General features: G+C 39.9%; 1 protein-coding gene across 1 annotated transcript; it reads left to right on the forward strand.

The window, feature by feature from the left end:
- Positions 1-192: 192 nt before the first annotated feature.
- Positions 193-27,928, forward strand: zzz3 (zinc finger, ZZ-type containing 3). The gene is made up of 12 exons (XM_056264181.1): positions 193-344; positions 9,412-10,894; positions 14,212-14,350; positions 14,455-14,602; positions 16,405-16,532; positions 17,764-17,835; positions 18,053-18,154; positions 19,019-19,114; positions 21,624-21,773; positions 23,596-23,730; positions 24,102-24,202; positions 26,411-27,928. Exons 2-12 carry the CDS (start codon positions 9,477-9,479, stop codon positions 26,553-26,555), a joined length of 2,634 nt encoding a protein of 877 aa, XP_056120156.1. The 5' UTR covers positions 193-344; positions 9,412-9,476; the 3' UTR covers positions 26,556-27,928.
- The last annotated feature ends 48 nt before the right edge of the window (positions 27,929-27,976 follow it).

Here is a 27,976-nt window from a genome sequence, read left to right on the forward strand (position 1 = left end):
TCAGTCAAGACATACAATTAGGGTAGTTATCTGAGCCCTAAATAGCATTGGTGCATTACTAGCCATTATTTCCTCTCGCAGACATATCAATAGCATATAATATTGCATTCTTCAGTACAATATGCTGTTCATCATCAGGCTGAAAGTGTCGGTGAGGTCGGTGCTGACAGCAGAGCTCTTGAGAGCCGGTCATTATGAAAGCAGCAAGCGTGTGGGCCGCGGCTGCTGTCCTGTACAGTATCGCAGTGAGAGCGGGATTGTGGGATTCACATTCACAGCAGCACCGAGAGAGAAAAAAAACATGGCGGCTGCCGAATGTGCAGCAAACGATTTGCGGAAGTGAGGTAAGTGTAATTCTGTAGCTTCATAAACCCTTTTACATTGAATTATCCGTCACTCAAGTTCAATTCCCTGAGTTTATCTCGAAGTTAAAGCAGAGTCCGGTGCAGAAGCCGCTCCAATTGTAGCAGTTCGAGCGGATTTTGATGGGCAAAGTTGTTGCGGCTTATCAGTTGTGTATCTGCACGCTGCCACTGTTACACGCTAGCCTGTTAGCTTCAGCATTTAGGCCTTTCATTTCCAAAAGTCATTTAATCACCTGCTCAGCTAGTTGCGTTTATTTTACACGGGGAAAACACACCATCCGTGCGTTAACAAGTGTTCTGAATGTGCGTTAAAAAGGGTGCGCCAAATTCGTTAGCATTAGCATGCTAAAGTGAGCCTCTATCATCTTTATTAGCGCTCTTAGCCAAAATGCTAATTAGTGGCCGAGTTGTGAGGGGGAAAAGATTTGTTTGTTTGTCGTCGAATTGTTTGTTTCTCATGGTTGCATGCCCGTTTACGCGACAAGTGTGTTTTATTGTGTATGGCGCAAAATGAAAGTGCAATCGCGCTTCCTGTGAAAGCAGTCGTTAGCACGTGAGCTACTAAAACCCTGCGGACACATTTGTTTTGTTAGGTTAAGCGGTTAGTTATGTCTATAAACATGTTTTTATGAAATATTTTAGTGAGTGCATGAAGCAAACGTGTTGCATTAAAGACTAATTTAATAGTTGAGAAATCAGGAATCAGCAGAGCTGAAGAAAGTTGCACGGGTGCTTTTGGGAGGCGCAGCCGGGCTGCACATCATGCCGAGCCGCAGATGCGGTCTGTGTTGCCGGAGAGGCCCGGTAAAAGCTATTGCAAGAGATAGTGTTTCTAGATAAACAACGGTAAGTTAATAATATGCAATAGTGCTTAAGTCGCTGTTTGTTTGTTAGTGTATTAGGCAACCCCGTTTCTGAGGAAATCATCTCATTCTGAGAACAGGTTTTAAATGAGGGTTTATCATTTTTTTCAATCACTGAGCCAAACTGGGTTCTCTGAAACCACTGCGACGAGCAATTTGGAAAACATGCTGAGTTGCACCGAGCGCTTTTCTCCGCTTTGTCATATTTTTGGACTGAGCTGGGCTGTTTTGTGAGAGTTCATTGGCGAGCACGTGTCAATTTAAAGTTCTTCGCCAAGCGCGCGAGCTGAAAGATTATCCAGGAAGTTATGAATTCTCGACGCGTGCGGCGCAGAGCGCGAGCAGAATGACAACCGCGTATATTAATGTCTATAAAACAATCTGAGTGACTCTTAGGGCAGTTGGCGCTCCTCTCACTCCTCTGGGACGTCCCAGCTCCTTTGAGTTTCGGTTGTCACCTGCCAGTGACCGAGATAGTTGTGTCTGTGGTAACACTATTAAGGTTTCATTAGCCAACTTAATCAAGTTAACATGAAGTAAAGAATGAGTAAGACTTCTACAGGACTTATTCATCTAAATAAATGTTAATTTTAACATTGGGCTGTCAGTCACTAACGATTATTTTGAGAATTGGTCGTTTTTTTGACGATTAATCGAATAATCCGATATTTTTGGGTGGTTAATTGAGTGCTACTTGTGGAAACTTACAAACAGACCTGAGCCTTTAATATGACTTAAAATACATTTAATAATAACGGGGAATAATGTTTGGTTTAAATATAGTATCAAAAGCATGTCTCAATTATAATCTGTCGATTTATTTCTTCAATTAATCGGATAATTGTAATAAAATAAAACAAAATTGAAATAATTCTTCCCAAGATTATTTCACATCGTGCCCAATGTTGAATTTTTTGTTGTTGTTGTTGATGATTTTCTTAGTTGTTGTAGCCCTAAAAATGCATATTTTGAATTATTCGTAAATTGAATTGCAATGTATTTCCATATACAGTTTCTCATATCGAGGCATCAAACATGCCTGTGTCTTTTACTGAGAACAGTACAATATTAGCTAATGTGCTGACTTGCTTCTAATATTAAAATAAAGAAAAAGTTCATCCAAAAAAAAAAAAAAAAAAAAAATCCTGTCATTGTTTACTTGCCCTCATTTAAGTCCAAACCTGTATGTTGTTATTCAGCAAAACACAAAATGTAAATTTTGTAAATAATCTTTTGTAGCAGAGACAGGAAAGCTCGAAAAAATGATGAACAGACTGAAGTTTAAAGGTGTGTTCACACTTGGCAGGTTTGGGTCAGCGGTCATTGGTCTCGTTCAAGTTCATATTCAAAAATGGAGCATTCCCAGTGCAGTTCCAGCATTGAAGTCAATGATGTGCTGTTGTAAACGAACAGGTAGAGCCATTAAATCCAGACTTAAATTTAAGTCAAAATCAGGAAGATTTAGAATTAGTGCACAAGTCAAACTTTGATGGTGTCCTACTAAATAGATGAACAACTGGTTTGGAACAATATGACGATGAATACATAATGTGTGACCTACTCTTTCTACTTTTAACTGTTCAGTTTTGTATCTGGACAATGCTGATGACATGAAGCATCTTCATTGGCTGTTATAAGAACAATAAGAGCCGCTGCACAGATGGGCTCCTGGGGTCTGAGTGATGTCTCCAGTGTGTCTTTAGTGTTAACTAATGCTGCCTGTAAATCCAGAGACTCTGTTAAAACTGAGCAAAGCCAGAACTGACATCTCCATTTGTGAACATTTTACATTTATTAGCTGATTTTATTCAGAAAAGATGTATAAGTTTAGTCTGAAAGTGCTGTTTAAAGGGACTGGATTAATTATTTAGTCGTCCTCATGTTCCAAACACACAAGCATATAGTGAGTGACCAGTGACTTAGGCTATACTTCACAAAGAACCATACGACTCTTTTTTTTTTTTTTTTTTTTTACTGAAATCTTGTCTTCAGATGTAGCAACTAATTGCACTTCCACTTTTTTAAACCTGGCGCATTGCAATGGGTCAAGAGTGAAATGGCATTTGCCAGTTTTGGCGGCAGAACCGTCGTGACATCGTTAACGTGTCCGGTGTGAACACGTACATGCAACTGAAATATCCTTGAACTATCCCTTTAATACAGTGGTTCTAACCTCTAACTTGAAGACGCCCCATTGCCCAACACAATATTCAAAGGCCCCCCATGTAGATTTCTGCAGCGATGACGTATTTTTGTAGGTCGACCTGGAGGTTAGCATCGTCCTGGTTCCCTCGACAAAATCCCCAAAGGAATTTTCCGTTTAATTTTTGCAGAAAATAAGCTGTCTGACCAACAAAAGTTGTTGATTCTTACACATTTTGTTCATCATGATGATCTTTGATGGCTTTTAATAATGTCCCTGACAAGTCCCATCCACTTTTTTCAATACAAGTAAATGAATAGTTAATTAAAATAGTAAAATAGCTCAGTTTTTGCTTTAGTACCGAAATTGGTACAGAGAACAAATTTTACTGGTTCCGTGACAACCCTACAAAGGGGTATTACCGATGTATTTTATGTTGTAGAATAAACCGTGAGACTATCTTGAGCTTGTATTGACCACAGACCTTATTTCAGGCATTTAACCAAAAATCCCATTGACTTCAGCACGACAGAACCAGAAGTGTTTTAATGCTAAGTTTTGGCCTACAAATATACATCATCCCTGCAGCGCTCTAAACGACAACAGAAATATCTCAGCCAATAGACTAAGCTTTTAATAACTATGTACAGTATTAACATACTGGGAGTGTAAATGTATGAAAAATAATTAACCACAATTCATGTTGTGATTCCAGAAGTTTAGAGATTTTAAATTTGGATGTTTTTAACAATGTTTATTGGAATAAGAGAGGAAAAAGAGAAACATGAATTCAATTTACATCGTGATTTGTGTGTGCTTAGCAATTGAAATGAATTTATTGAATCCTTATAATTTGAAGTCATTCTGTGACCCACTTGGAAGTCCGCCTGGTTGAGAACCACTGCTTTAATAAGTCAATCCTAGTGAATTTTCTAATGTTCACTCACACAATGAAATGCTTTGAGTGTGCTCTTTCACATTACTCATCATACTCTGTTATTTATGGTTTTTTACTCCTTTATTGGGCATATCAGGAGGATCAGCCAGAGCTTAACCTCCACTTACTCATATTTGAGTTCCCAGATAACCTCATTATGCACAGACGAGTCATGTCAGAAGGGTTGTTAGCGTGTGTGATGATGACATTAGTCCGTGAGCAAGAGCTTTTCCCTCTCGTTTTACGATCGTAGTGACTGTGAACGACGTTCTTCCAAAAAAAATCTGTTTTTTCTGATTATTTTCATGTGAATTAATTGTAATAGATAGGAAAACTGGGAAAAGTATACAAAGCGGATTCCTTTGTAACTAATCCCTCGCTCAGCCTGTGTGTGTTTGTGCCAGCTTAAACCACAGGTCTGGATTTGCTGTGTGGAAAAACAGGTCTTTTATAGTCTTTCTATATGGAGAGGAAAAGTAGTAGTTAAACTGACATGGGTAGTGATGGAAAATGATGTTTTATAACCATTTTAGTGCTTTTAGTATTCAGGCCTGACAACACCCCATCTGTCTGTTTTCCGTCTCGTCTTTTATATGCATGGTCAAATCACATTAGACACTCACCAGGAGGCTTCAGTGGAGTGTGAATAAGGGCTGCGTGTAAGACTCTCCTCAGGTGCTTCTCGTTTCTCAAGCAAAACCAATGTCAGCAGTGCAAAATCTTATTCAAAGCTTCTCATCAGATCACACTAATGGTACACGGCAGCGATTGTGCGGACTGATGGATATGTGCATTGTAAAAATGATTTAAGTTGTAAATAAAAGAAAGATTATTGGAGTTTGCTTTACAAGAAAATGACTTTTCTGTCTTTCTACTTCAAAATTGCAATGTTACTTTTCTGTGTAATTATATTAAAAATTCACTGGCGATTTCTGAGTGAGAATTTTTCAAAGTTAGCGTCACTGTTTTAACAAAAACAGTGTTTTCTACTTCAAGGACAGGCTAAAATGATGCCCTTTCCCTCCTGCATATGTACTAGATGTATCCTCTTGCATGGCCTTAGCATAATGGAGGCAACTGAGGAATTTGATACAGTGTAATCTAATTTGTCACACAGTTCCAGCTTATTTTTGACTTTGGTATTACACTAATTATTGAGTAATTCAGACGAGGACAGTGCTTCAGTCTTCAGTCTCCCTTCAGTCCCCAGCTGAAATATGCTGTTTTTGCTGCTACATTGCAGATTTTGTGGAGTTCACCGGTCCCATTATCCCATATCAATGTATCATGTTCTGTAAGCGCTGGTCTTCAGACTGACTGCTTCATTAGTCATACCCGGGGTCCAAAATGTACTTTTTGCCACACCTGCCAAATGTGCCAATGGGGAGTGAATTGAGAGAATTTACCAGTAAATGTTCTTTTGAATAACATTGAATAAATTGTCATCAGTAATTCACACTCATGTCATTCGACACCTAAGACTTTTGTTTATTTGAAGCATATTTTATCATCTTTGAAGATATTTTAAATGAGATTTCTGTCCCTCCATTTAAAGTCCATTCCACCAAAACTTTAGCACGTCAAGTTCATAAATGGATTGAAAAATGATGAACAGATTTAATTTAAAGGTACATTGCGCAACATTTCATGTTAAAAATACCCGTTTTTCTAACCCATACATGCCTAAACAATTGCCTCATGTGCTGAATGAGCCCTTCTCTGATCACTGCGATTGCCTCTATAATCCTGTACAGTAAAATAAATAAGAGGGATTCGGGACGGAATTTGAGACTGGGCGTGACGTCATGCGCGTTCACGCTCAACTGGCTATGTCTGGCAGGTTTGTGTATATTCGCCGGCGCCGCCATTCTCCGTATCAGCGAAGACAACTCGAGCGACAAAACTTTAGTCAACTTTCGACAAAAGTAGAAGATGGATTCAAAGAGACCGGCTTATAGTTCATTCCAAACCCCACGTAAGACAAAGAAAAGAAATCTTTTGTCTAGTGCCACCAAAAGGGCCAAATTGGAGTCAGACAGGCGTCGGAATAAGACGAGAGTCAACATCGGGAAGGCTTTCAACAAATGGAGAGATCTCCGGTCTGCTCTAGGGCTCAAACGGGATCCTCAGTTGGCTTTTTTCTTGATAAAACGGCTCATGAACGTGTTTCCATAATAATACAATCATAAGTGGATACAGTAAACACATAAAACTGTTCAACATGGAGATAGATGGAAACAAAAACCGAAGTTTTCTACTAACCCCGTTTTAATTAGATAGTGTGTAATTTACTCAAATGCCTTTCCTTTCATATATTTAAAATGACTTGCAGATTTATAACTTTATGACCTCTGAAGACATTATGACTGTAAACAAATGATTTGTGCGGCTGATGCTCCTTTGGTTATGAACAGCTCATGCAAGCATGCGTGTGGTCCATGAGCGTGCACACCTCTGGTTGCAGTTTCGCTTGTCGCCAGAGGGGGCATAGTTCTGCAAAAACTCAGAGACTTGCGCAATGCATCTTTAAGCATTTATTCATACATAAAAATTGATCAATGCACATACGTAGAGCATTTTAAATATGGTAAACAGAAGCTCAAACATGCTTGCTTGATGCTCGAAAACCAATGAGGTTTGTTTTTGCGTGTCATGAAAAAACATGATGTGCATTGATCAATGTTTGAATGTGTAAATGTGCAATTTGCAAATTTGTGCAACTTATATTTTGGTGCTTTATGAAAGTTAATTTTTGACCCTGGTAAAAGGTTTCTGTGGAGCACTGGCTGCTTAATTTGAGATACCACCCATGATCAGTCTTTGAAGACCCAAGGTTTGTGTTGTAGTGGCCATTGTTGGAAAGCACTTTTATAGCTCACATAAGAGGCAGCTCAAATACAGACCATCCCCCTTCACATCTGCAGCTTTAGTAATGCACCAGGGAAGCCTAGCCAGCACATGTGTGATAAGTAGATTGATAGCTTGTGGGAAACTCTCAGATAACCTCTGAATATCAAACATATTTATAGAATATTAGATAACAGTAGATCATAGCCAACCCGTAGGTTGTTATTCTGCCTTTGGTGTATGTTTGACTCTGTTTTACCAAACCCAAAGACTGTGAGAGTAAGAACTTGCGATAAAGATGTTCCTTTGAAATTGCACACATTAACAACAAAATTCCCCTCAAAAACAACTTTAGTGATGTTTGCTAATGCGTCATCATCACTATTACTATTGCACATACCCCTAAGTACTGTCCTGCAGTTTGTCCCATATTTTGCATAGACCTATGCTTACCTGAAAATGAGAGGCCATTGAAAGTTAATCATCTTTTTTGTACAATTATTGATTTGCAAACATAGCTAGCCCTTTGAGGACGGCTTGAAGACCAAGCAGAATCCTCTGCTGGCTAGTCGCTTATAAGGATAATTAGACGCAACGCAAGTGTTACGGTCAAACACGTCCGTCTAGCGGGTTTACATAGAAAAAATATGTAAAAGTAGCGCAGTGGAATAGAAAAACGCTTTGTGTGAATGGCCCATAACTCTTTATGGCTGCAACAACATTTTAATTCTAATTTTGAAATTGTTTAGACGTTCAATTGTTATGCTTTTAAATTATATGCCATATGTACCTTGAACAGTTTTTTATAAAGTGTAAAATATTTTTAAGGGAGCCTATTTAAAATGTGTCTCTCACACTTTTCAGATAGTTCCCACATTTTAACTGAACCTTTGTGCAACTTCGTTTTAATAGAAAGCTGATACAGAATTTCAGAAAGCATATATTTTATTTTGATCTTATCTCGACTCGTGTATGGAATATGATTGTAATGTAAAATGTTCATATCACGTTACTGCATGTTGTTGTAAGGCCTGTTATGTTTTTATGTGATTCCATGATTTATTTTGCCCATTTAATAAGTAGCCTCTTGTCTTTACAATCAAACCAAGTATATTTGGATACAAGGATGTAAACTTTGTTTTGACTTTTTATTGAATTTTTGTATGCCGATTTACCCAGGTGGGTTTGTCTGATCCTTGATGCGATCACGGGCAGCAATGCAAAGTTGATTCTGTGCTAAAATGATCTAGGCCTAATATTTAATGTTTTTTTAAAATGTTGTAGATTTAGGCCTAAGTGGCAAATGGGAACCGATAAAATTGTCTATATTTTGAGAAAGGTCTTGTTGTGCAGTGTTTTGAGGTTGTATTAGGTTTTTCACGCAAGCAAATAAAAAAAAAAACATTAGAGTTGCAGTAAAATAGGGATTTGAGACATGGACGGGATCTTTTTGACTTGAACCAGTAAAGAATTACATAGCAGCACCTTGACCTTGTGGTGGCAAACATCTCTCACATTTCCTTCAGAGATCTAGCTAATATTATTTTTCACTAGCATAAAGCTATAAATAAAGATGTCTGTCTCCTTTTCCAGTGGAACTTTTTCTTAGAAACATTCCAGATATTCCATGAATGTACTCTTCACAAGTCTTAAGTCTTGGCACATCAGTTATGCTCTTCCTGCTCCATCTCAATCCATCGATCCACTGTGGAGGAACATCCAGCAAACCGTTTAGCTCATATCTTTAAACTGCTGCTAAAATGTTTTTTACTTCATTTTTCCATATTTGGCTCTTTAGTCCATCATATGTTTATTGTTTTGATAAATCATATTAATGTTTTTTAAATATGACACTGAAATTAAGTTATCTAGCTGGCTAACAAAAGCAAGCTTTTACTGAAATGGCAAGAATGATTTGTGCTAATAGAATGAGTTGAAAATTACAAACAGATCACTGTGTGTCACTGTTCAGCAAAAATGTGTTTATGAATTCATAGTGGTCATAATTATATTATATTTATAGCTGGGACACTTTCACTTTTTTGCTTAAAAACACAGTAAATGGTTGTAAATTGCTGTAAATACTTTCTCTTTTTGTTAAGCTCTGACACAAATGTCTTAAGAATAAAATGTATCATTTGCAGGGCAATGGGAAATCTTGACTTTTTTTTTTTTTTTTTTTACTAAGATTAGTCTCAATAGTCTCTAACTGTGAATCTGAATGGTCTGTAAGTATTCTCTGGTTGTGTCCCTCAGGTGCCCACATTCTGCTGCTGAGGAGAGAGCACCACGATGAGGAGACAGTAGGCACCCACCATAGTATGGCCGCGTCCCGCTCTTCGCGCGTCACAAGATCATCAGTGGGGATAAATGGATTGGATGAGAACTTTTGTGGTCGAACCCTCAGGAACCGCAGCATCGCCCAGCCGGAAGAGAGCTCTCCGCCTCCTGTGCCCAGAGCCCGCTCACCCAAGAAGAAGCAGGACTGTCAACAGCACCAGCAGCCCGGAGCACAGGTCGGAAAGGTAGCCGAGAGCAAGGCGGAGGGTGAGCCCTTGCCCTCCTACGGAAAACGGGGCTTGCCAAGCTCCGAGAAGGACGAGTCGGACAAATCGGACTACTGCGAGCGTCCGAGGGCCGGGGGTGGGCCGGAAGCCTCCCCCGCCCTGAAGAGGGCCAAACGCTGCCCTCGCTCAGGTGAATCGCAGGGGGTGGAGGAGGAACCTTCTCTCAAACCGGAGAGCCCTGATCCCGCTGCACTGAAGGAAAATGACGAGGGCGCCAAATCGAACGCGTCCACGGCCCTTCAGCTCAGCCTCGACAAAGAGGCAGAGCAGAAAGAGGACAGCCTGGTGGAGAAGATCATCCTTCCCCCACAGGCTGGTGAGAACGTCAAGGCCACCAATGGTCTCGCCGAACTCTATAAGGAGGACTCAGAAGTTGCAGCCTTACCCGCGGTGCCCTGTGCCTCCCCTGCCACGCTCAACAACAGTCCTTCACTGTTAAACGGCAACCAGGCTGCGCCCTCATCCCCTGACCCTATTGTGCCTTGTAGATCCCCTCATCCCAAGCAAGCCAATGAGTCTGACAGTCCTCGGATTGACAGTGAGAGGAACTGCACGGCTGAGGAAGCTGCCGAGGCCGTGCTGTCCCGGGAACCCGAGATGGAGGTAGAGGTGGACGTCGTGGGGGACGCCGGGCAGGCTCAGGATGAGCTCGCGAGAGAGGAGAGCACCAATGGTGGCTTTCAGGCTGAGCCACAGGACCCTTCTGACAACTGCTCGAATATCTCAGGAGAAATGGCGATGCTGGCTGCCCCCCAGCTGCCCACGGAGCCCCCCTCCTTCACGGAGCCTCAAGAACACAGATACACCCTGAGGACTTCACCGCGCCGCGCTGCCTTTGGTAGTGGGCTCAAAGCCAGCTCCCCCAAACCCACTTCCCCGCACATAGACAATGGTTCGCTGAAGGAGGAGGCCACGCAGGTTCCTCTTTTCTCGGAGGACACCAGCCATAAAGAGCCTCCCCATGATGCACTGGGGCTTTCTAGCGAGGCAGACAGTGAACTCTCAGAGAAAGCAGGCGTCAGTGGAGAGGTCGGAGTGTTGGATAGTAGAGTGTCGAGATCCACCAAAGAGCTGCTGGCCGCTCAGGCTGAGGAAGATGAGGAGGAGGAAGAGGAGGATCCAGATGTCTACTATTTTGAGTCTGATCACTTGGCTCTCAAACACAACAAAGAGTATGTTCAGGTTTATGCTATCCTGTCTGAAGTCGTCATTGCTTTCATAATTGTGGTCAACAAAGATGTGCTTTGTCTTCGCTATGCCCTTTTGTTTTCATCCATTTGTGGCATTTTCTATGGCAAGCACCATTGTTACCGTTCATCATACTGTTCCTGATTTGAACAAACCCCGAGTATTCAACTTTTTAAATCTGAAGGATTAAAACTACATATTTTTTGCAACTGACATGAATCACGCAGCTTGTGGAGCAGAGTACTTTTCAGTCAACTGACAGATAGAAAAAATACCGTAGGCTTGAGGTGTGGTCACATTAGTGAAATCTTTGCTACATTTTGTGTGCAAAAAAGGCTATTATCTATTGTCAATAGTGTAGCAGTGTATAAAGCAAAGCTCAATCACAAGTCATTTTCAAACCAAGCAGCTTTCTGTTGGTTATCATGGTGAATCCGCATGACCAATTTGAACCCATTGCATCTCCATGGGGAAATCTTTCACCCTGACTCAAATTTTCCAAACACATGAATTTTATATTGAAATTACTGGATTTTGCCGTTGAAAAATCGCAGAAAAGTGGCAAATGTGACCTCACCTTTAGATTTAAGGACGGACCTGAGCCATTTCTAAAAACAGAATATGTTGCTCTTTTGACTTTAGCCAATGAGAAACCAAATAGCAAAGGTCTAGAGCCAATCAGAAAACCCTAGCTGATGCATAATAAAGTTCTGGTATCTTTAGCGGCATATTGGTGGTACCACTAGTACTCTTCAGGTCCAAATACTTTAGTTTCCAGATTCAGTGTGTTTTGTAGCTTTGAAAAGATTTAGCATGCTGCCGTGCTTTAACTTGTGTGATTGTCAAAGCCAAGCAGTTCAAGTTTTGATTTGTCTATCCTGCTCTTGTCTTTTTGTCTTTTTAGTTTTCAAAGTGTTTGTGCTTTGTAATTTGAAGACAGGAATGTTGACCCAGATACGCATCTTTGTGTTTTCCAGCTTAACTCTGCATATGTGTTTTCTGTAGCGTAATAGTCAACTGTGCTAGGAGAAAATGAGCGACAGCTGCTGTAATCTCCAGGACAGTGGTAGGCATTAAGCGAGGGGAAGCCTGCTGCTGGTGAACAGGTTGTCCTGGGTCGTACTCATTCAGCATGTGCCCGTCTCACAGTGTGAGTACAGGGATCAGGAGCAGCCAGCTGGATTAGCTTGTCGGTCAATAGAAATGAAAAGAGACTGGTGCCACGTCAGTTTATGAAGCCTGTCTGAATTGTTACATTGAATCGTTCTCATTTCTTGTCTGGGACAGATTTTCTCCTCCTGTTTAATTAGGATTTATTGTGTGCTTGACATAAATTCAAACTTTAGATATATTTATGCAGATTTGCACTTTTTTGAAGAACCAAATGAGGGTTGTTGCTTGTCTGTGCAAAAACTGGCAACCACAATGCCAGGAAATTCTTGTTACCAGGCTGTTGCTAAAATGTTAAGTGTTTTTTTTTTTTAAAGGATGGCTGGTTTGGTTCCTAGGACGTTGCTAGAGTGTTTTGATAGTCGCTATGGTGAAACAGTACCAGGCGAAAATGGTCGTCTGATAGTCAAGTCACCTTTCTTTATATAGCGCTTTTTACAATACAGATTTGTTTCGAAGCAGCTTTACAGTGATAACAGGAAAATAATGCAACAAAGTTTGTTTCTAGAAGAAAAAAGCGTCATAGCCCAGCTTAAGTAAGTTCAGTGATGGATCATTTTTGTTATTAAAAAGTAGCACTCCTCAAGTAGCTGCAGATTTGAGGTCTCCATTGATGTGGAAGTGTTAGGGGTTTGATTTAAACCAAAGTATGAGAAGAAGGGATAGCGATGATCGCCTTAACAAGCACCACTAACAAGTAAGGTGCCACACAATAAACTTCTGTCTGCCTCACATTAAAAGCTACTGAGCTGGAGAGATGTTTCTCTCTAAGTTTATCAAGAGCTGTTTTAGTACTGAATCCCAAGTGTGTGGTATTCAAGTACAGGTTAAAATGGCCCAGTACGAAGCCCATATCACTATATATTTGTTTAGTTTTTGTCTGTTATTAGTGATCTAGCCTGCCTTTCAGATGATTAACCCATAGGTGGCAGTGAAATGCCAGCCATATGTCAGGTTTGGGCTCATTGCCATCCTTGGCTGCTTTCCCCAACCTGCAGCGCTACATGCCCATCTTCATTGTGCATCTGAAATCGAGAGGCTGTTAACAGCTCCTGCGAGACAGCACGAAAATATTAGAAAAACTAGACGGCTGCCCTCAAGTAAGGCAAATCAAATGGAGCATGTCCTTTTAAATGAATTCTTTTTGAGATTAAATAATTAGCTTTCATCAATTGGTTTTCATTCATGCCATGTTAGGCTAGATTGATTTATACAAGGTCTGTTGAGCTTCTGAGTAAGATTACTTGTAAGCAGTAGGCAGAATCTCCTGCTCAGAGGAGCATCTTTGTCTAATTCGCTTTTTTTTTTTTTTCTCTACCTTTTTTTCGTGTTCCTATTTGTGGATCCTATGTTTCCTGAGGGCGCGCAGGGAAAAGGTCAAAGCTCTGTAGCGCTCAGGCAACGTCATCTTCATAACTTGCAGGATGAATCTAGAAAAGCTCTTTCGAACGTGAGCTTCTGAATCCCAAATCATATTTTGGAGGCACAAAATCCTATGTTTTTTTCTTTTTTGTTTGAACCGCAGGCAACTTTTATGTAACATGAATCTAGTAGAGAAGAATCTAGTAGAGAAGAATAGCGATTGTTGGCTTGTCATGCCTCTATTTCCAACAACTATAATCGTACATCAATGTTAGCAAAGAATCTGCAATCCTGTTGCCCATTCTAGTGTTTTTGTATTGTTATTTAATTTAAGTGTTTCATTATTCTTTGTTGTAAATGATCGGTTTAATTTTTCAACGCTTTTATGTTTATTTCTAGGGGGGGGAAATGCACTTTTACCTCCTGCGTTTGACCATCGCTATTTGAATTTGAAAAATCTTTCCCTAAGAGTGTTAAACAATTAAAAATGAGCTTTCCATTATGAACAACTAGTGGAAGCACAAAGCCCGGTTCCTGCATGAAGCTGTCACTCATCACCCACCCACCCCGTGACGAACAGGAAATATTTCTATTTATAGAGTATATATTTCTATGGGAACCGTTTACGGAGGCTTTCTTATGTAAAGCTTGTGGTTGTGCTGTACTAAAATTAAATAATGAATGAATGAACTGCTGAAAGTTTGATGGTTAGATGCATAGCATCAGCTGTTAATAATGTACAAGGCATCTCCTCTGTCCTACATGTTAGTTATCAGAGGTTGCTCCAGACCATCAGCGTACTGGAGGCCCAGCGAAACCAAGCCATCCTGGACCTAGAGACGCTGGCACGGCATCAGAAGGAAGCCCTGTCAGACCCCATCGCCTTTGTGGACCAGCTACAGAAACAGGTACAGAAGTTTCCTCCATTGCTGTTGTCTGAAATGGCTGTTATACTTAGTGATGTATTCTGGTTTGCGAATGTAATGCTTTTGATCTTTTGCTTTTGTTACAGGTGGAGATGGGGTTGCCTCGCCCCCAGAGAGTGGTCCAGCTCCCGGACATTGCGTGGGACCAATACACCTCAGGCCGTGGCGACTTTGAAAGGGAGTTCTGTGACAAGAAGCGCAAAACACGGCAGTTGCAGTTAATCTTTGACAAAGGTGTGTTTTTATGGAGGCCTGGTCCAATGAGTAGGATGTAGATAGAAGACCTTAGTGCATCGGTTGCCACAAGGGGGCCTCAGCGAGCTCTGTGGGGGTCGCGTCATATTTTGAAAGGTTTGAGCAATGAGCATTATATTAAAGTCCTTAACTTTTTTCTGTTCAAAATGTACAAAATGTATATAATGAGCGAGTTCATCATGAATCCATTTTCCAATCCGTGTTTTTGTCTTACCCTGAACCACTATGGTACACCTATAATAAGTGTTTACATTGGGACTATTTTACACTGGTTCGGATCGCTGCCGCTGCGGAGTAGCGCAGTACCTGCGTGACTCGTCATAGACGTACACAGAGAGATGTAGTTCCGGCTACAATGTTCTTCCGAAAGACTCATTATTCTGTTAATAAACGCAAGTTTATTATCGCTCGCTATAGCGCCAAAAGCGTAAAAAATAAAGCCTCACATTGATAAACCCTCACAAATAACATGCAAGTATTGAGGCCCCAGACAACAGTCATTTAGTAATAGCCTAATTCTTTCTTCTTCTTTTTTTTACCTACACACCAGTGTAAATATTTTTGCATTTCAAATAGGGCCAATTTATAGGCTTCTCCCAGGCTTACGTTTTTAGATTACAAAGGGCCTACTGATGTTTTTGCAATATTATAGGCTATTATTTGTGCAGTATATTTTGTCATCCTTGCTGCAAGCTTACAAGAGCGATAATATCATTAAATGTGAAGGGGGGCCCTAAAATATTTTCTTGGGGAAAAAGGGGGTCTCAGGAAAAAAAAAGGTTGGGAACCACTGCCTTAGTGTGCCCAAAAATACATTAAAAATGCAATTCGTAAAGGGCTGCACGATAAATCAAAATAAAATAAAATGAAATCGCAATATGGAATGATCCAGTACAATTGCCAACACAAAAGTTGGATTTAAAAATGAAGAAATTAAGAAAATGTAATATTTTAATTATGTAATTTATAGTAAAAATATAAAAAATATATATTTTATTGTGAAACGATTGTCATTATACTGTAACATGTAAAAAACAATTCTTAAATACTCTTTTTATTGTATTTATTTAATTTTTTTAACAGTGAAATATCACAATAATAATGTTTATTAATAATATTTTGTTTAGTAATAATAATAAAAAAAATAAAAAAACATTATTTTATAGTCATATTGATATAGAAATAGAATCGCTATTATTTTGGGCCAAATTGTGCAGCCCTACAAAATTAGAGCAATTAGAGCAGTGGAGCCCTAATTCATCACTACAATGACATAATTAATGTTAAATATTAAAGTTCATATTGATATTTTTGTGGGGTGATATTGTTTATTAAAGTTCATTGTGATATTTTTGTAAATGTCAGGGTGATGCAAAAATATTTTAACAAAACTGCTTTAATTTTTTTTTATTCGATTACTATTTGAAAAACATTTTTCCCTGCACAAAAGTCCTCTGTTGCGAACAACAAATGGAAACATGCAATAAAAAAAAAACTCCCTGTAAAACAGCATATAATGTCCTAGAGCTCCTGTATACCCTCAAGATTGTGTGTCGAGGTAACAGATGATTTGACATTTATCAAGGGAAGTGTAAAAAAAAAAAAAAAGTATCATATGATTCCAACTCGTAACCGAAGAGTACACTTGATGCACTAGATTTTTAAAAGATTTTCTTTATCGTTCTTTATCATTAGTGGGCCTTCTCATCATAGTGAAGTGTTTGTCAGTTCAATGGAAAGGGAATCATGCCAAAGTTAAAATGCCCATTGTCTTTCTGTAGTGGGGTTGCCTGCTCGACCAAAAAGTCCTGTGGATTCCAAGAAGGAGGGAGACTCCTCATCCGTCTACTCCTCCTCCCTGCCGTCAAGCGACGGCCCAGAACACAGCATGTCCAGTAGCAGAACTCAGGTAATCTCAGATAAAGTCTTCGCACTTACCGTCGTTTGTATTCTGCCGTCATTTACAGCCATCTTGACTCCATGAACCTGCATGTTGTGTTTTGTAGAGGAGAACATGGGATTACAGATTCTCTTTTAAGCTTTGCTCATTTGTTCCCCATGACCTACGATTTCACCATGTTTCATCACACACCGCTGCGTCTGATACATAATAAGATCAAGACCTAACATTTAACTTGACATTGTTTCTTGTTATATATGTGCTTAGGCCTTAGGGCATGAACTCGGATGTGTTCTGCATACACAACATCTTCCCTGAGAGCACAATATCTCCATCCATATTCATTCTGCTTTAACGTTTCAACATGGAATGCGCTACAAGCGTGCTGAAGACAAATGACTGTAAAAATCAGTGTCTCAATGGTTTTTCTTTTTCCTGGTCTGCTTCTGGTCTTAGTAGATCTCATTATCCAATCCAAAAGCCAATAGAGTGTATCAGTTTTGATTTGAAGGAAAAAAGGCAATACAAAGACTGAGTACATTAGTACGGGTAAGAACTGCAATACAATGAAGCATTGCAAATTATGTAATTGAATAAAAATGATGAAGAAATATAAAACTATTCATTTAAAAGGGATAGGTCACCCCAAATTTTTGTCATTTTTTCACCCTCTAGTTGTTCCAAACCTGTAATGAGTTTCTTTTCTTCTGTTGAACACAAAAAAAAATATTTTTAAGGAATGTTGGCAATCAGACAGTTGACGGTAGCCATTGATTTCCATAGAATTGGAACCATAAACTGTTTGATTACAAAAAAAGATATTTTGAAGAATGTTTGTGTTCAGCAGAAGAAAGAACCTAATTTTGGGTGAACTATCCCTTTAAGATTAAGTTTATTTCAAAATGCATATATCTACAAACATACAAGTGTTTTGAAAGCTTAGGGAGACCTACTAGATTACATCATTTGCCGTGCTTCGTGGGAGGAGCTGAAGGCTCTTTTGGTCACTGCGATACTCTAATTGGTGTAATTTTTGTATAGAAAGGGTAATGTAGTTTTCACCACAAATGTAGCTGTAAAACACTATTATTTTAAAAATAATAATGTGAACAGATGGCTTAAGCAAAAGCATATACCATTGATTATCAACCTCTAAACTCTCAATAGGAATGGCTTTAAATCTTTTTAAAATATCATTCAAAATCAATTTCCCAATTTTGACTGATTGTGTATCGTACAGTTTATCAGAGGGAGGCTGTGCAACCAGAACAAACCTGACACCTTCAACCAGCTGTGGACCGTTGAGGAGCAGGTACGAAACTACCCAAGAGCTCTTAGTGGACGTGAACTTTTATGAACAAACAACAGAGATGAGTTTAATGTCCCAAGAGTTGTAGCACTCTTAGAAAGCTACTCGTCCATTCAAATTAGTGGACTGAAGCTAATTGTTGTATACTAGAGTGCACATTTTACTGAACAGTTTTGTGTAGCTCTTGAGCTGTACCACATCTCGTATGTGAATCTTGTAGAAAAAGTTGGAGCAGCTGCTGTTGAAGTTCCCACCAGAGGAGGTCGAGTCTAAACGCTGGCAGAAGATCGCAGATGAACTTGGCAACAGGACCGCCAAACAGGTTCGTCTTCAGGCCCTGCTCTACAACGCCATGCTCTCTGAAGATGATCTTCTCTTGGCTTTGATGGCCATTCAAGTCTCTAGTCGCCTTTTCACTGCTCAGTAAAGCAGTCATCCAGTTCTCAGTTCCTTACAGCTCCATAAAAAGTCTTAAATACCTTAATTGGCATGAGAAAAGTCTTAATTATAGTTTCAAGACGTCTTGAATTTGGGGACAGGAATCGTGATATGGCTTAATGTGATGATTGAACAAGGCTATGAACATTGTATTTCTGCCATTCCATAAGCGCCACTGGCAGAGAATGAATTTGCATTTTTAATCAGCCTGTCTGCTGTTTTTGTTCAGACCAAAGCGAAAATCGACCCATATTTTTGCGCCGCATAAACACAAGAGTTGTAAATGTGAACCGGGGGATCGACAAGAAGCTAATGTCCATTCTAAAAATCTAAACCGTTAAGATAGTAAGATATGATGTATTTGAAATTGATATAATACAAATATTCTATTTACTCATCCCTTTTCTTAAATCATGGTTTAAAGGCTAAAATGTGTGGCTTGACATTTTATAAAACTTTTTGTAAAATTTGAACTTTAAATCATGTTTTTACAGTCATTTTATGGTTTAATGTTACCATTGACATTGCCCTACCCCGCTCATTCTGTATTCATTTTAATTGTGCTGGTCTTTAAAAAAGGTCTTAAAAGCTTTAAATTTGATTTTAAAAAAATCCTGCAGATATCCAGTTGTCTTTTTACTAATCTTACAAGAGTCTGAACATCAAAAAGCCATGGTCGGAAAGCTTAACCAGGGAATTCAGGGCAAGCTCTTTTTGTTTATCAAATCTTTGTTCCTCTTCTTCACAGGTTGCTAGCAGGGTACAGAAATATTTCATAAAACTGACAAAAGCTGGTATTCCAGTACCAGGCAGAACACCCAATGTGTGCTTGTACAGCAAAAAGGTAAATTGGTCTTATAATTATCAATGTATGCATTTTTGTTTTCAGAATTATTTTATCAATAGAAAGTTTAAAAGAGCAGCATTTATTTGAAATATATTTTTTTTGGTGACATTAAAAATGTATTTACTGTCACTTTTGATCAATTTAATGCATCATTGCAGAACAGAAGCATTCATTTCTTAAAAAAAAAAAAAAGTATACTGTGTAACCTATATCAGTGATGCTTTTAAAAGTTGTCTCTTCTGCTCACCAACGCGATATATATATATATATATGTATGTATATATACACACACTGAACAAAATTATAAATGCAACACTTTTGTTTTTGCCCCCATTTTCCATGTACACAAAATACCTACGGGTAATTCTCTGAAATATTGTTCAGAAATCTGTCTAAATCTGTGTTAGTGAGCACTTCTCCTTTGCCCGAGATAATCCATCCACTTCACAGGTGTGGCATATCAAGATGCTGATTAGACAGCATGATTATTGCACAGGTGTGCCTTAGGCTGGCCACAATAAAAATGTGCAGTTTTACTGTATTGGGGGGGGTCACATTTTAGGCCTTGTCCACACGGACACGGGTATTTTTATAACCAGAGTTTTTCCTACAGCGTTTAAAAAAAAATCCCGTCCACACATGCTCGGTCTCCGTCTACATGAAAACGCAAAAACACGCGGTCAAGAGCATGCCACGCCAGCAGGCGGCGATATAAACCTTAACCGCAAAGCCACGTTGGCCAATCAGAAGCGCAAATCTGACGTCAAACACAGCGGATAACGGCGCACACTTTCTCGCAAGGCAAAAACCCAGGTTTCACTGTCTACACGACAACACTGTAACCGGCGTTTCTGAAAATCCTCACCCTGGCAGGGGTTTTCGAAAATGTTCGGTTTCAGTGCGTTTTCGTGTGGACGAACGGCCGAACCGCGTAAAAAGTCACAGTTATAAAAATACCCGTGTCCGTGTGGACAGGGCCTTAGTGTGGCCTTTTATTGTGGCCAGCCTAAGGCACACCTGTGCAATAATCATGCAATCAGCATCTTGATATGCCACACCTGTGAGGTGGATGGATTATCTCGGCAAAGGAGAAGTGCTCACTAACACAGATTTAGACAGATTTCTGAACAATATTTGAGAGAAATAGGCCTTTTGTGTACATAGAAAAGTCTTAGATCTTTGAGTTCAGCTCATGAAAAATGGGGGCAAAAACAAAAGTGTTGCGTTTATCATTTTGTTCAGTGTGTATATATATATATATATATATATATATATATATATATATATATATACACATGTATACACATACATGCATGCAATGATCAACACATTCATTAGACCACCAACCAATGTAAGGTTTGTGCCACAGCTAAACTAACAGTATTGGTGATTACCAAAATATACACTACCGTTCAAAAGTTTGGGGTCGGTACGATTTTAAATACTTTAAAAAGAATTCTCTTCTGCTAACCATGGCTGCGCTTATTTGATTAAAAATACAACAAAAATCAGTTATAGTATTAAATATTATTCCAGTGTAAATCAGCTGTTTTCTGTGTGAATATATAGTAAAGTGTAATTTATTCCTGTGATCAAAGCTGAATTTTCAGCATCACCAGTGTCAGTGTCTTCAGTGTCAAATGATCCTTCACAAATCAGTATAATATGAGGATTTGATGCTCAAGAAACATTTATTATTATTATCAATGTTGAAACAGTTGTTGGTCTGTCAGTTGTACAGTTTTTTTTTTTTTTTTTTTTTTTTGGATTCTTTGATGAATAGGAAGTTCAAAAGAACAGCATTTGTTTGAAATAGAATCTTTTGTAACATTATAAATGTCTTTACTGTCCTTGATAAATAAAAGTATTGATTTCTTTCCTCCAAAAAATAAAAATAAAATTCTCACTGACCCCAAACTTTTGAACGGTAGTGTATATATTTTTAATGTTTCTGTAATTGTTAATCCACCAGTCCAGTATGTGTAAGCTCTTTAGTCACAGTTGGCCAAGTCAAAGTCCGGACTTGAATCCTAATTGAATACATTTTGGATTTAGTGAATTCAAAGATAGATCGCACAAAAGTTTCATCAAAAGCAAGTCAATGGGAACAACTAGAAACTATTTGGAAGTCAATAACAACAGAGACTGTGAAAAAAGTACTGAACATAAAAACAATGCCAACAAAAATGCAAGCTGTTATCAAGGCCAAAGGATGACATACAAAATATTAATTTATTAATGAGAAATATTTGCATGTATATATATATATATTTATATATCATTTATATTATATAAATATTTGATATATAAATAACAAATTTTTCTTAAATATATACATGCATGTGTGTGTATTATTTATATATACAAAATAATCATACACTGTACACACATATATTATACAAACTTTTATTTTGGATGCGATTAATCGTTGTCCAGCACTAGTTTAACATTTAAAATGCTTAATTAGTGCATGTTTAATGTCAGGGCATGTTGTCTGTAATTGCAGGCCTCCAGTAAGCGACAGCACCACCTCAATAAACACCTGTACAGGCCCTCAACGTTCCTCACCTCATACGAGCCCCCCGTCTACATGGATGATGAGGACGAGCGTTCTCACTTCTTCAACAGCCTCCAGGATAACAGCGCGGATGATTCGGTCAGTCCCAGTTCAACTCCAACTAAACCTGAGAGCTCCCAGCTCTTCAGCGTGGGCTGCTATTGATCATGTCACTAATCATGTGCGATTTAACAAGTGAAAGCCAGCGTTTTATTAATCATATGCAAGCAAATTGATTTAGAAGCTGAGAACGGAAGAACAAATACCAGAAATCGATGGATGGAACAAATGTTTTTTTGCTTCTTTTGAAAGCCATGTTTCAAGCCATTTGTTTCATCATTGTGACTTCCTTTCTTCCCCTCTGGCAAACATTTGATGGCCTTTCTCAAACAGGAAATCCATTAAAGACTGCAAACTGGCATTTCCACAGTCGGGATTTGCTTGATGTTTGATCATTTGATAATGATGTGCTGCCTTTTGAGAAGCACCGCTGCCAAAATCATTAGAGACGACTCGATGTTTGCGTCTCCCCGGCTGAACTGTGTGTTGAGTGACTGTGAACTGACTGCAGTGGCTTGACATTTTCTCTGTCTCTGATATGTAACCTTTACTCGACACTGGTCAGCGGACCCTGCAGAGAACATAACCAGTCGAGTGTTGCCAAGCATCAGTGAACCTTACATGCACCAAATGTAGACTTACTACGAATCATGACATCACAAGCCAGGGAAAGATCTGGAATGAAGATTTTCCTTTCAATAATCTAAATTGTCCTTATCACACTGCAATGTTGATTTGTACAGTATACTGTGGTGATCATACAGAGAGTAATCATATCTGCAGTTATCGGGCCCCAAGCAGCACAATAGTTTTCAACATTGACAATAATAAGAATTTTTTCTTAAGCATCAAATCAGCAAAATAGAATGATTTCTAAAGGATCATGTGACACTGAAGACTGGAGTAATGATGCTGAAAATTCAGCTTTGATCACAGGAATACATGTCAAACTAAGGTTGTCTGCTTAATATCTGCTAACACTTTATTTTGATGCTCCTGAACAGACATTCTACTGACTAGAAGCATCTTTGCAACTGCATATCAACTTATTCTACTAACCCTACTAATACTCTAATGAGAGTTAGTTGACATGTAGTTGCAAAGTTACTTATAGTTAGTAGAATGTCTAAAGTGGACCATCGAAGTAAAGTGTTACCCAGTATTACATTCCAGACTCGTTGGGAAGAGGTTTTGGGTTGGGTAGAGATTTGATTTTGTGCAAAAAATTCAGACACTGTCTGAATAGGCCTTTTTAAAGCTGCCGTCGGCAACATTTTTTTTATCATATTCAGTGAAATCGACACTATAATCCGACAGAACAACAGAAATAAAGTGGTTTTTGAAAAAAACCCGAGCTTCTAACTCCACCAAAATCCACCGCTCCCGGATCATCGGGTCCAATCAGCGCAGGGGGGTGTGAGATCTGACTGTCAATCACAGATCGGGCACACGCCACCCCTCGCGCACGTTAAAATTACATGCACACGCCTGAAGTTCGCGCAAGTAACGAAGAGTGATGGCGGAAAATCAAGTAAGCTCATTTAGAGTATAAATGACGTTAGCAATTGCAATCTATCGGTAGATTAGCCAGGACAGCACACCTCCAAATACTCCATGGTGTTGATGGATGCTGATGAGACGGGCGCGTTCACAGATAACCTGGTGCACACGCACTGACGAGCACGAACTCGGTGGGAGGGTATCCGTTTGATAGTGGGGGAGGGGCATGAGAGTTGTAAACATTCAAAATTTTGCCTAAATCCACTCAATCTGCCAGACTTGCCGACTGCAGCTTTAATAGCGACGACAGCTGATGTGGCGGAGAGTGTTGTGCCGTTCTGACCCTGCTGTGATGTTTCAGGACGAGGACGGGGTGCCAGTGGAGCTCAGGCACCTGCCGGAGTACAAGGAGCTGATGGAGCTGAAGAAACTCAAGAAACAGAAACTACAGGAGATCCAGGCCGAGAGCGCTCTCATGCAGCACGTCGGCTATAAGGTACGCATTTACCAGTCTGTCTTCTCACTGATTTCTGTTGGAAGGGAAATTTACTTCACCCTCGTGTCGTCGTTACAAACCTGAATGACTTTATTTCCGTGTGTGTGTGGAAAACAAAAGATTACTGAAACGTTGGACAAAATATCTTGTCTCGTGTTCCACAGGAGAAAGAAAGTCGTACAGGTTTGGAAACGACATGAGTAAATGATTAAGGAAATGTCTTTTTTGAGTGAACTATAAATACCATCTCTCTGAGCCATGAAGAACAAGGCCTTTTATGGCTCTTCGACAACTGTAGAACAACACAATGTGACTGTTTGTCATGTTCAGCGCTTTTGGTTTTTTCACATTTGCTTGTAATTCTCGCTCAGTGTGACATGTGTGGCATGGAGCCCATCCAGGGTGCACGGTGGCACTGTCAGGACTGCCCGCAGGACAACGCCGTGGACTTCTGCAGCACCTGCTCCGACTGGTGAGTCACAGCCTCACTAAACACACATGGAGCTGGGGATCTTTAGGCACCTCACAGTGGGGTTGGATTTAGATGTACAAAGCCACAATGTGATAGCTAACTGATTGTTCAGCAGTAGTGTACTAGGAAAACACATTCTCAGAGATATGTTGACTCTGTGGCTGTGGCTGTAAATAGGGCTGCAACCCAAATATAGACCTTAAACAGAATTTGATGAGCATGTAAATAGTCGTTTTGGCCTGCATATGCTTTTTCTATAAACAGAATTATTAATAATTCATTTTCAAGTCTGATTATGAATTTTTGTGTCCTTTAGCATTAGTGCCCGCTCACTATTTTTTACCGGCATTGGTTCCAGAAGTATTTTTTTCCATTCAAAGTGTTATAAGCTATGAAACAAACCGACCACATTCACATTCACAACAAAGCAAAAAAGTATTTGAAAATCAGATAAAAAGACAAAGGTACAAGACAGTGCTTTATTGAGGGAAAAATTACAATCCCATGAAGCGTTGCAACTGACAAGTTTATTGGAATGTGTGTGTATATATATATAGAAATAAGTATTTTGACAGCATAGTGAGACCGAATCCTTTACGATCTCGGTTTTTTTTTTTTTTTTTTTTTTGCTCGCCGCAAGTCTTTATTGGTGGAATATTCTGTACAGCTTCATGGATAATGTAGTTTTTCTAACACAATTAGTTTAAAAATAAGTTCCAAGTGGATGGCTTCAGCAACAGCATATACCATTTTCTAGTTGCCCACTGAAGCTAAGCAGGGTTGAGCCTGGTTAGTACCTACATGGGAGACCTTTTGGGAGAACCAGGTTGCTGCTGGAAGAGGTGTTAGTGAGGCCAGCAGGGGGCGCTCACCCTGTGGTCTGTGTGGGTCCTAACGCCCCAGTGTAGTGACGGGGACACTATACTGTCAAAAAGCACAGTCCTTTGGATGAGATTTTAAACCGAGGTCCTGACTCTCTGTGGTCATTAAAAATCCCAGGATGTCCTACGGAAAAAGAGTAGGGTATTTAACCCCGGCATCCTGGCCAAATTTGTCCATTGTCCATCATGGCCTCCCAATCAAATATATATATAAATCATATATAACTATTGGCGTCATCACTGTCTCCTCTCCACCAGTAAGCTGGTGTGTGGTGGGCGGTCTGGTGTAATATGGCTGCCGTCGCATCATCCAGGTGGATGCTGCACATTGGTGGTTGTTGAGGAGATTTCCCCTTCCATATAAAGCGCTTTGAGTAGACAGAAAAGCGCTATATAAATGTAATGAATTTTATTTTACCTCGGAACTCACAGTTGGTCGTCTTTTAAAGGTTTATACGTTTTTGTTAAAAATCAATTATCCTATGTAGAAAATGAATGAAGTTTTTACTTCTGGAACCAGAGTGTTGAAAATTGTGTACTGATATCGAAACATTTAACTCTTTCCCCGCCAATGATGGAATTTTCCGGCTTTCCATTTTATTCACTGTTATATGGTAGGGTGCGCCATTAGGCTGAAAGAGTACTGAATCTCCAGATCAGAAGACATGTGAAGAAGCGATATTATATGTAAGCAGATGCATATGTAAAATAACATGATCATCAACATTAAACGGCATATAAATCAAAACTGCCTAATGTCACTGAATGAAATGTCGACCCAGGACAAGCTATAAGACATAAGACTGTGAAGCTTTAGGGGTGTTGATGGACTAGATCTATCATCTATGATTTGATCATCATTCTGGATGTAGTCTTTGACAAAAACGCGATTTTTCTCAGCTTTTTGCGCAAAATTTAGCTTTTTTTCATGAAACTTATTTACATTTTAAAAAAAGCATGAATCTAGAAGAAAACAGGTTTTTTGCTGAAAAGCAGAGGCTCTGTTCTTTCTTTTGATAGTATGCATGTTCAGAAAATGATCCAAAAACTTTTTTCAAAAACGCTGGCAGGGAAAGAGTTAAGAAAGAAAGACTCCATTGAGTTCTGGTAATTCATCTGTTTAATGACTTGGTTTCAAATATTTTCTTGACACAAGAAAATCTCTCCCATTTTAAGCTTCCATTGCCGAATCAAAGGCGGATGAATTTTAGGCGGATGAATTGGGCACAATTATTTTAGTTTGTGCGCAAAACTTCCACAGTTTTAACTTGAACATTGGCACAACAGTCTTGTCCTAACCACACACCTTTCTGTTCGCCCCCTTCAGTTTGTTCAAAACCGAGACCCACAAGCCCACGCACAGACTGGAGCCAGTCTGCCCGGCCGAAACCTTCGTGGACAGAGACTACTGCTTACCGCAGAGCGCAGGCTACAACTACCTGGACCCCAACTACTTCCCTGCCAACAGATGACAGGGACGAGCTCCAGCGCTAGTATCCAGGGCTGGGCCGCAGCCCCCAGGGCATTCTGTGCATGACTCCATCATCCAAGTCAAGGAAATGCTTAAGTCTGGGCGAGAGGCTACCGCAGATGTGCTGCACCTCGCCCCGACCCGCTGCTGGAGGGGGGTGGGGTGGGGGAGGGTTCGTGGGGGGGAGGGGGCAACACCCTGCCGCGGTTGTCAAACCTTACCAGGTCTCGTCAAGTAACACTATCTCAAATCAAAAGAAACGAGAGGAAAGAAAGAAATGGCGCACCGACATTCCCAATCCCAGGACATTTAGAAGGCAACTCGACGTCTCCCTTTGTTCCCGCCGTTTGAGTGACGGGTGTCGAACCTCTCAGAGGAGCGCTCGGCTCCGGAATCGTCATCGGCGGAGGGCGGGCTCGCGTTAAAGTGCAAAATGTCGTCTGTAGTTGAAATATTTATAAGTGAAGCTTTGTGTGTGAGCTATTTTCATGAGGCGGGAGTACAAGGAATGGAACTCGGTGCTGAGACTGTTGTCTTTGATTCATACCAGGTTTTTAACCAATCGAGGAGGTTCGCTCACAACTCCGAAAAAAATCCCAGCTGACCGACCCCCATACGCGTCTCTTGCCATGGGCTACCATTTTCACTAGAAGCTGCTCTTTGTTTCCTCTTACGACCGTTACATGATGTTGTCACTTTATTTACGTTCATTTCCTGTTTTTTTTCTCTGTTTTTTTCGGCGAATTGGGGGGGAAAAAAACCCCACTCCACTTAACCCGACAGGTTCCCAAACCTCGAAGCACTACAGCACGGAGAAGACCAGCTGAAATCCGGAAGGCGTTCTTCACGCTCTGCGCTCGCGGAGAGCTTTCTTTTCTTTTCTCTCAATGTGTACTGTTGTTGATCATGTGGAGTATTCAAATATATGGTGAAAAGTAGCCAGTGGTAGTTGCCGTGTGCCATTTATTTGAATTTTTTTTCTTCCCTGGCCACTCGTTTTAGAAGAAGAAAATAAAGAACTCGTGGCACGTTTGCCCTCTGTGAAAAACTGCCCAACCATCATCACGCCTTTAGATCCCTCTAATTTTTCGCAGTTTCCTCACAGTCCATGAAAAGATTGTATTTTTATTAATCTATTTAAAAGACGAAAGAATAACAAGAAATCGAGTCGGTGGCGGGCGACGCTCCCACGTTATTTTATACACATACATTTCGTTGTGCTTTGAGTAGACCATTTTGTATTGGGTTCTGTTCTGTTCACCTCCCCTCCCTTGACCTGCTTCAGTATCTGTGTATAACAGTCTGTTCTTAAATAATGTCAAAAATGTTAGAGGAGAACTGTGGAAATAAAAGTATGTGAAAAGTCTTTCTACACCACATGACTCGGGTATTATGATTTATCTTTCTGGTTCATTTCCGTTC

The sequence above is a fragment of the Rhinichthys klamathensis genome, unplaced genomic scaffold (assembly GCF_029890125.1).
Source record: "Rhinichthys klamathensis goyatoka isolate OS25496 unplaced genomic scaffold, OSU_Roscu_1.1 h1tg000011l_1, whole genome shotgun sequence".
NCBI classification, from domain to species: domain Eukaryota; kingdom Metazoa; phylum Chordata; class Actinopteri; order Cypriniformes; family Leuciscidae; genus Rhinichthys; species Rhinichthys klamathensis.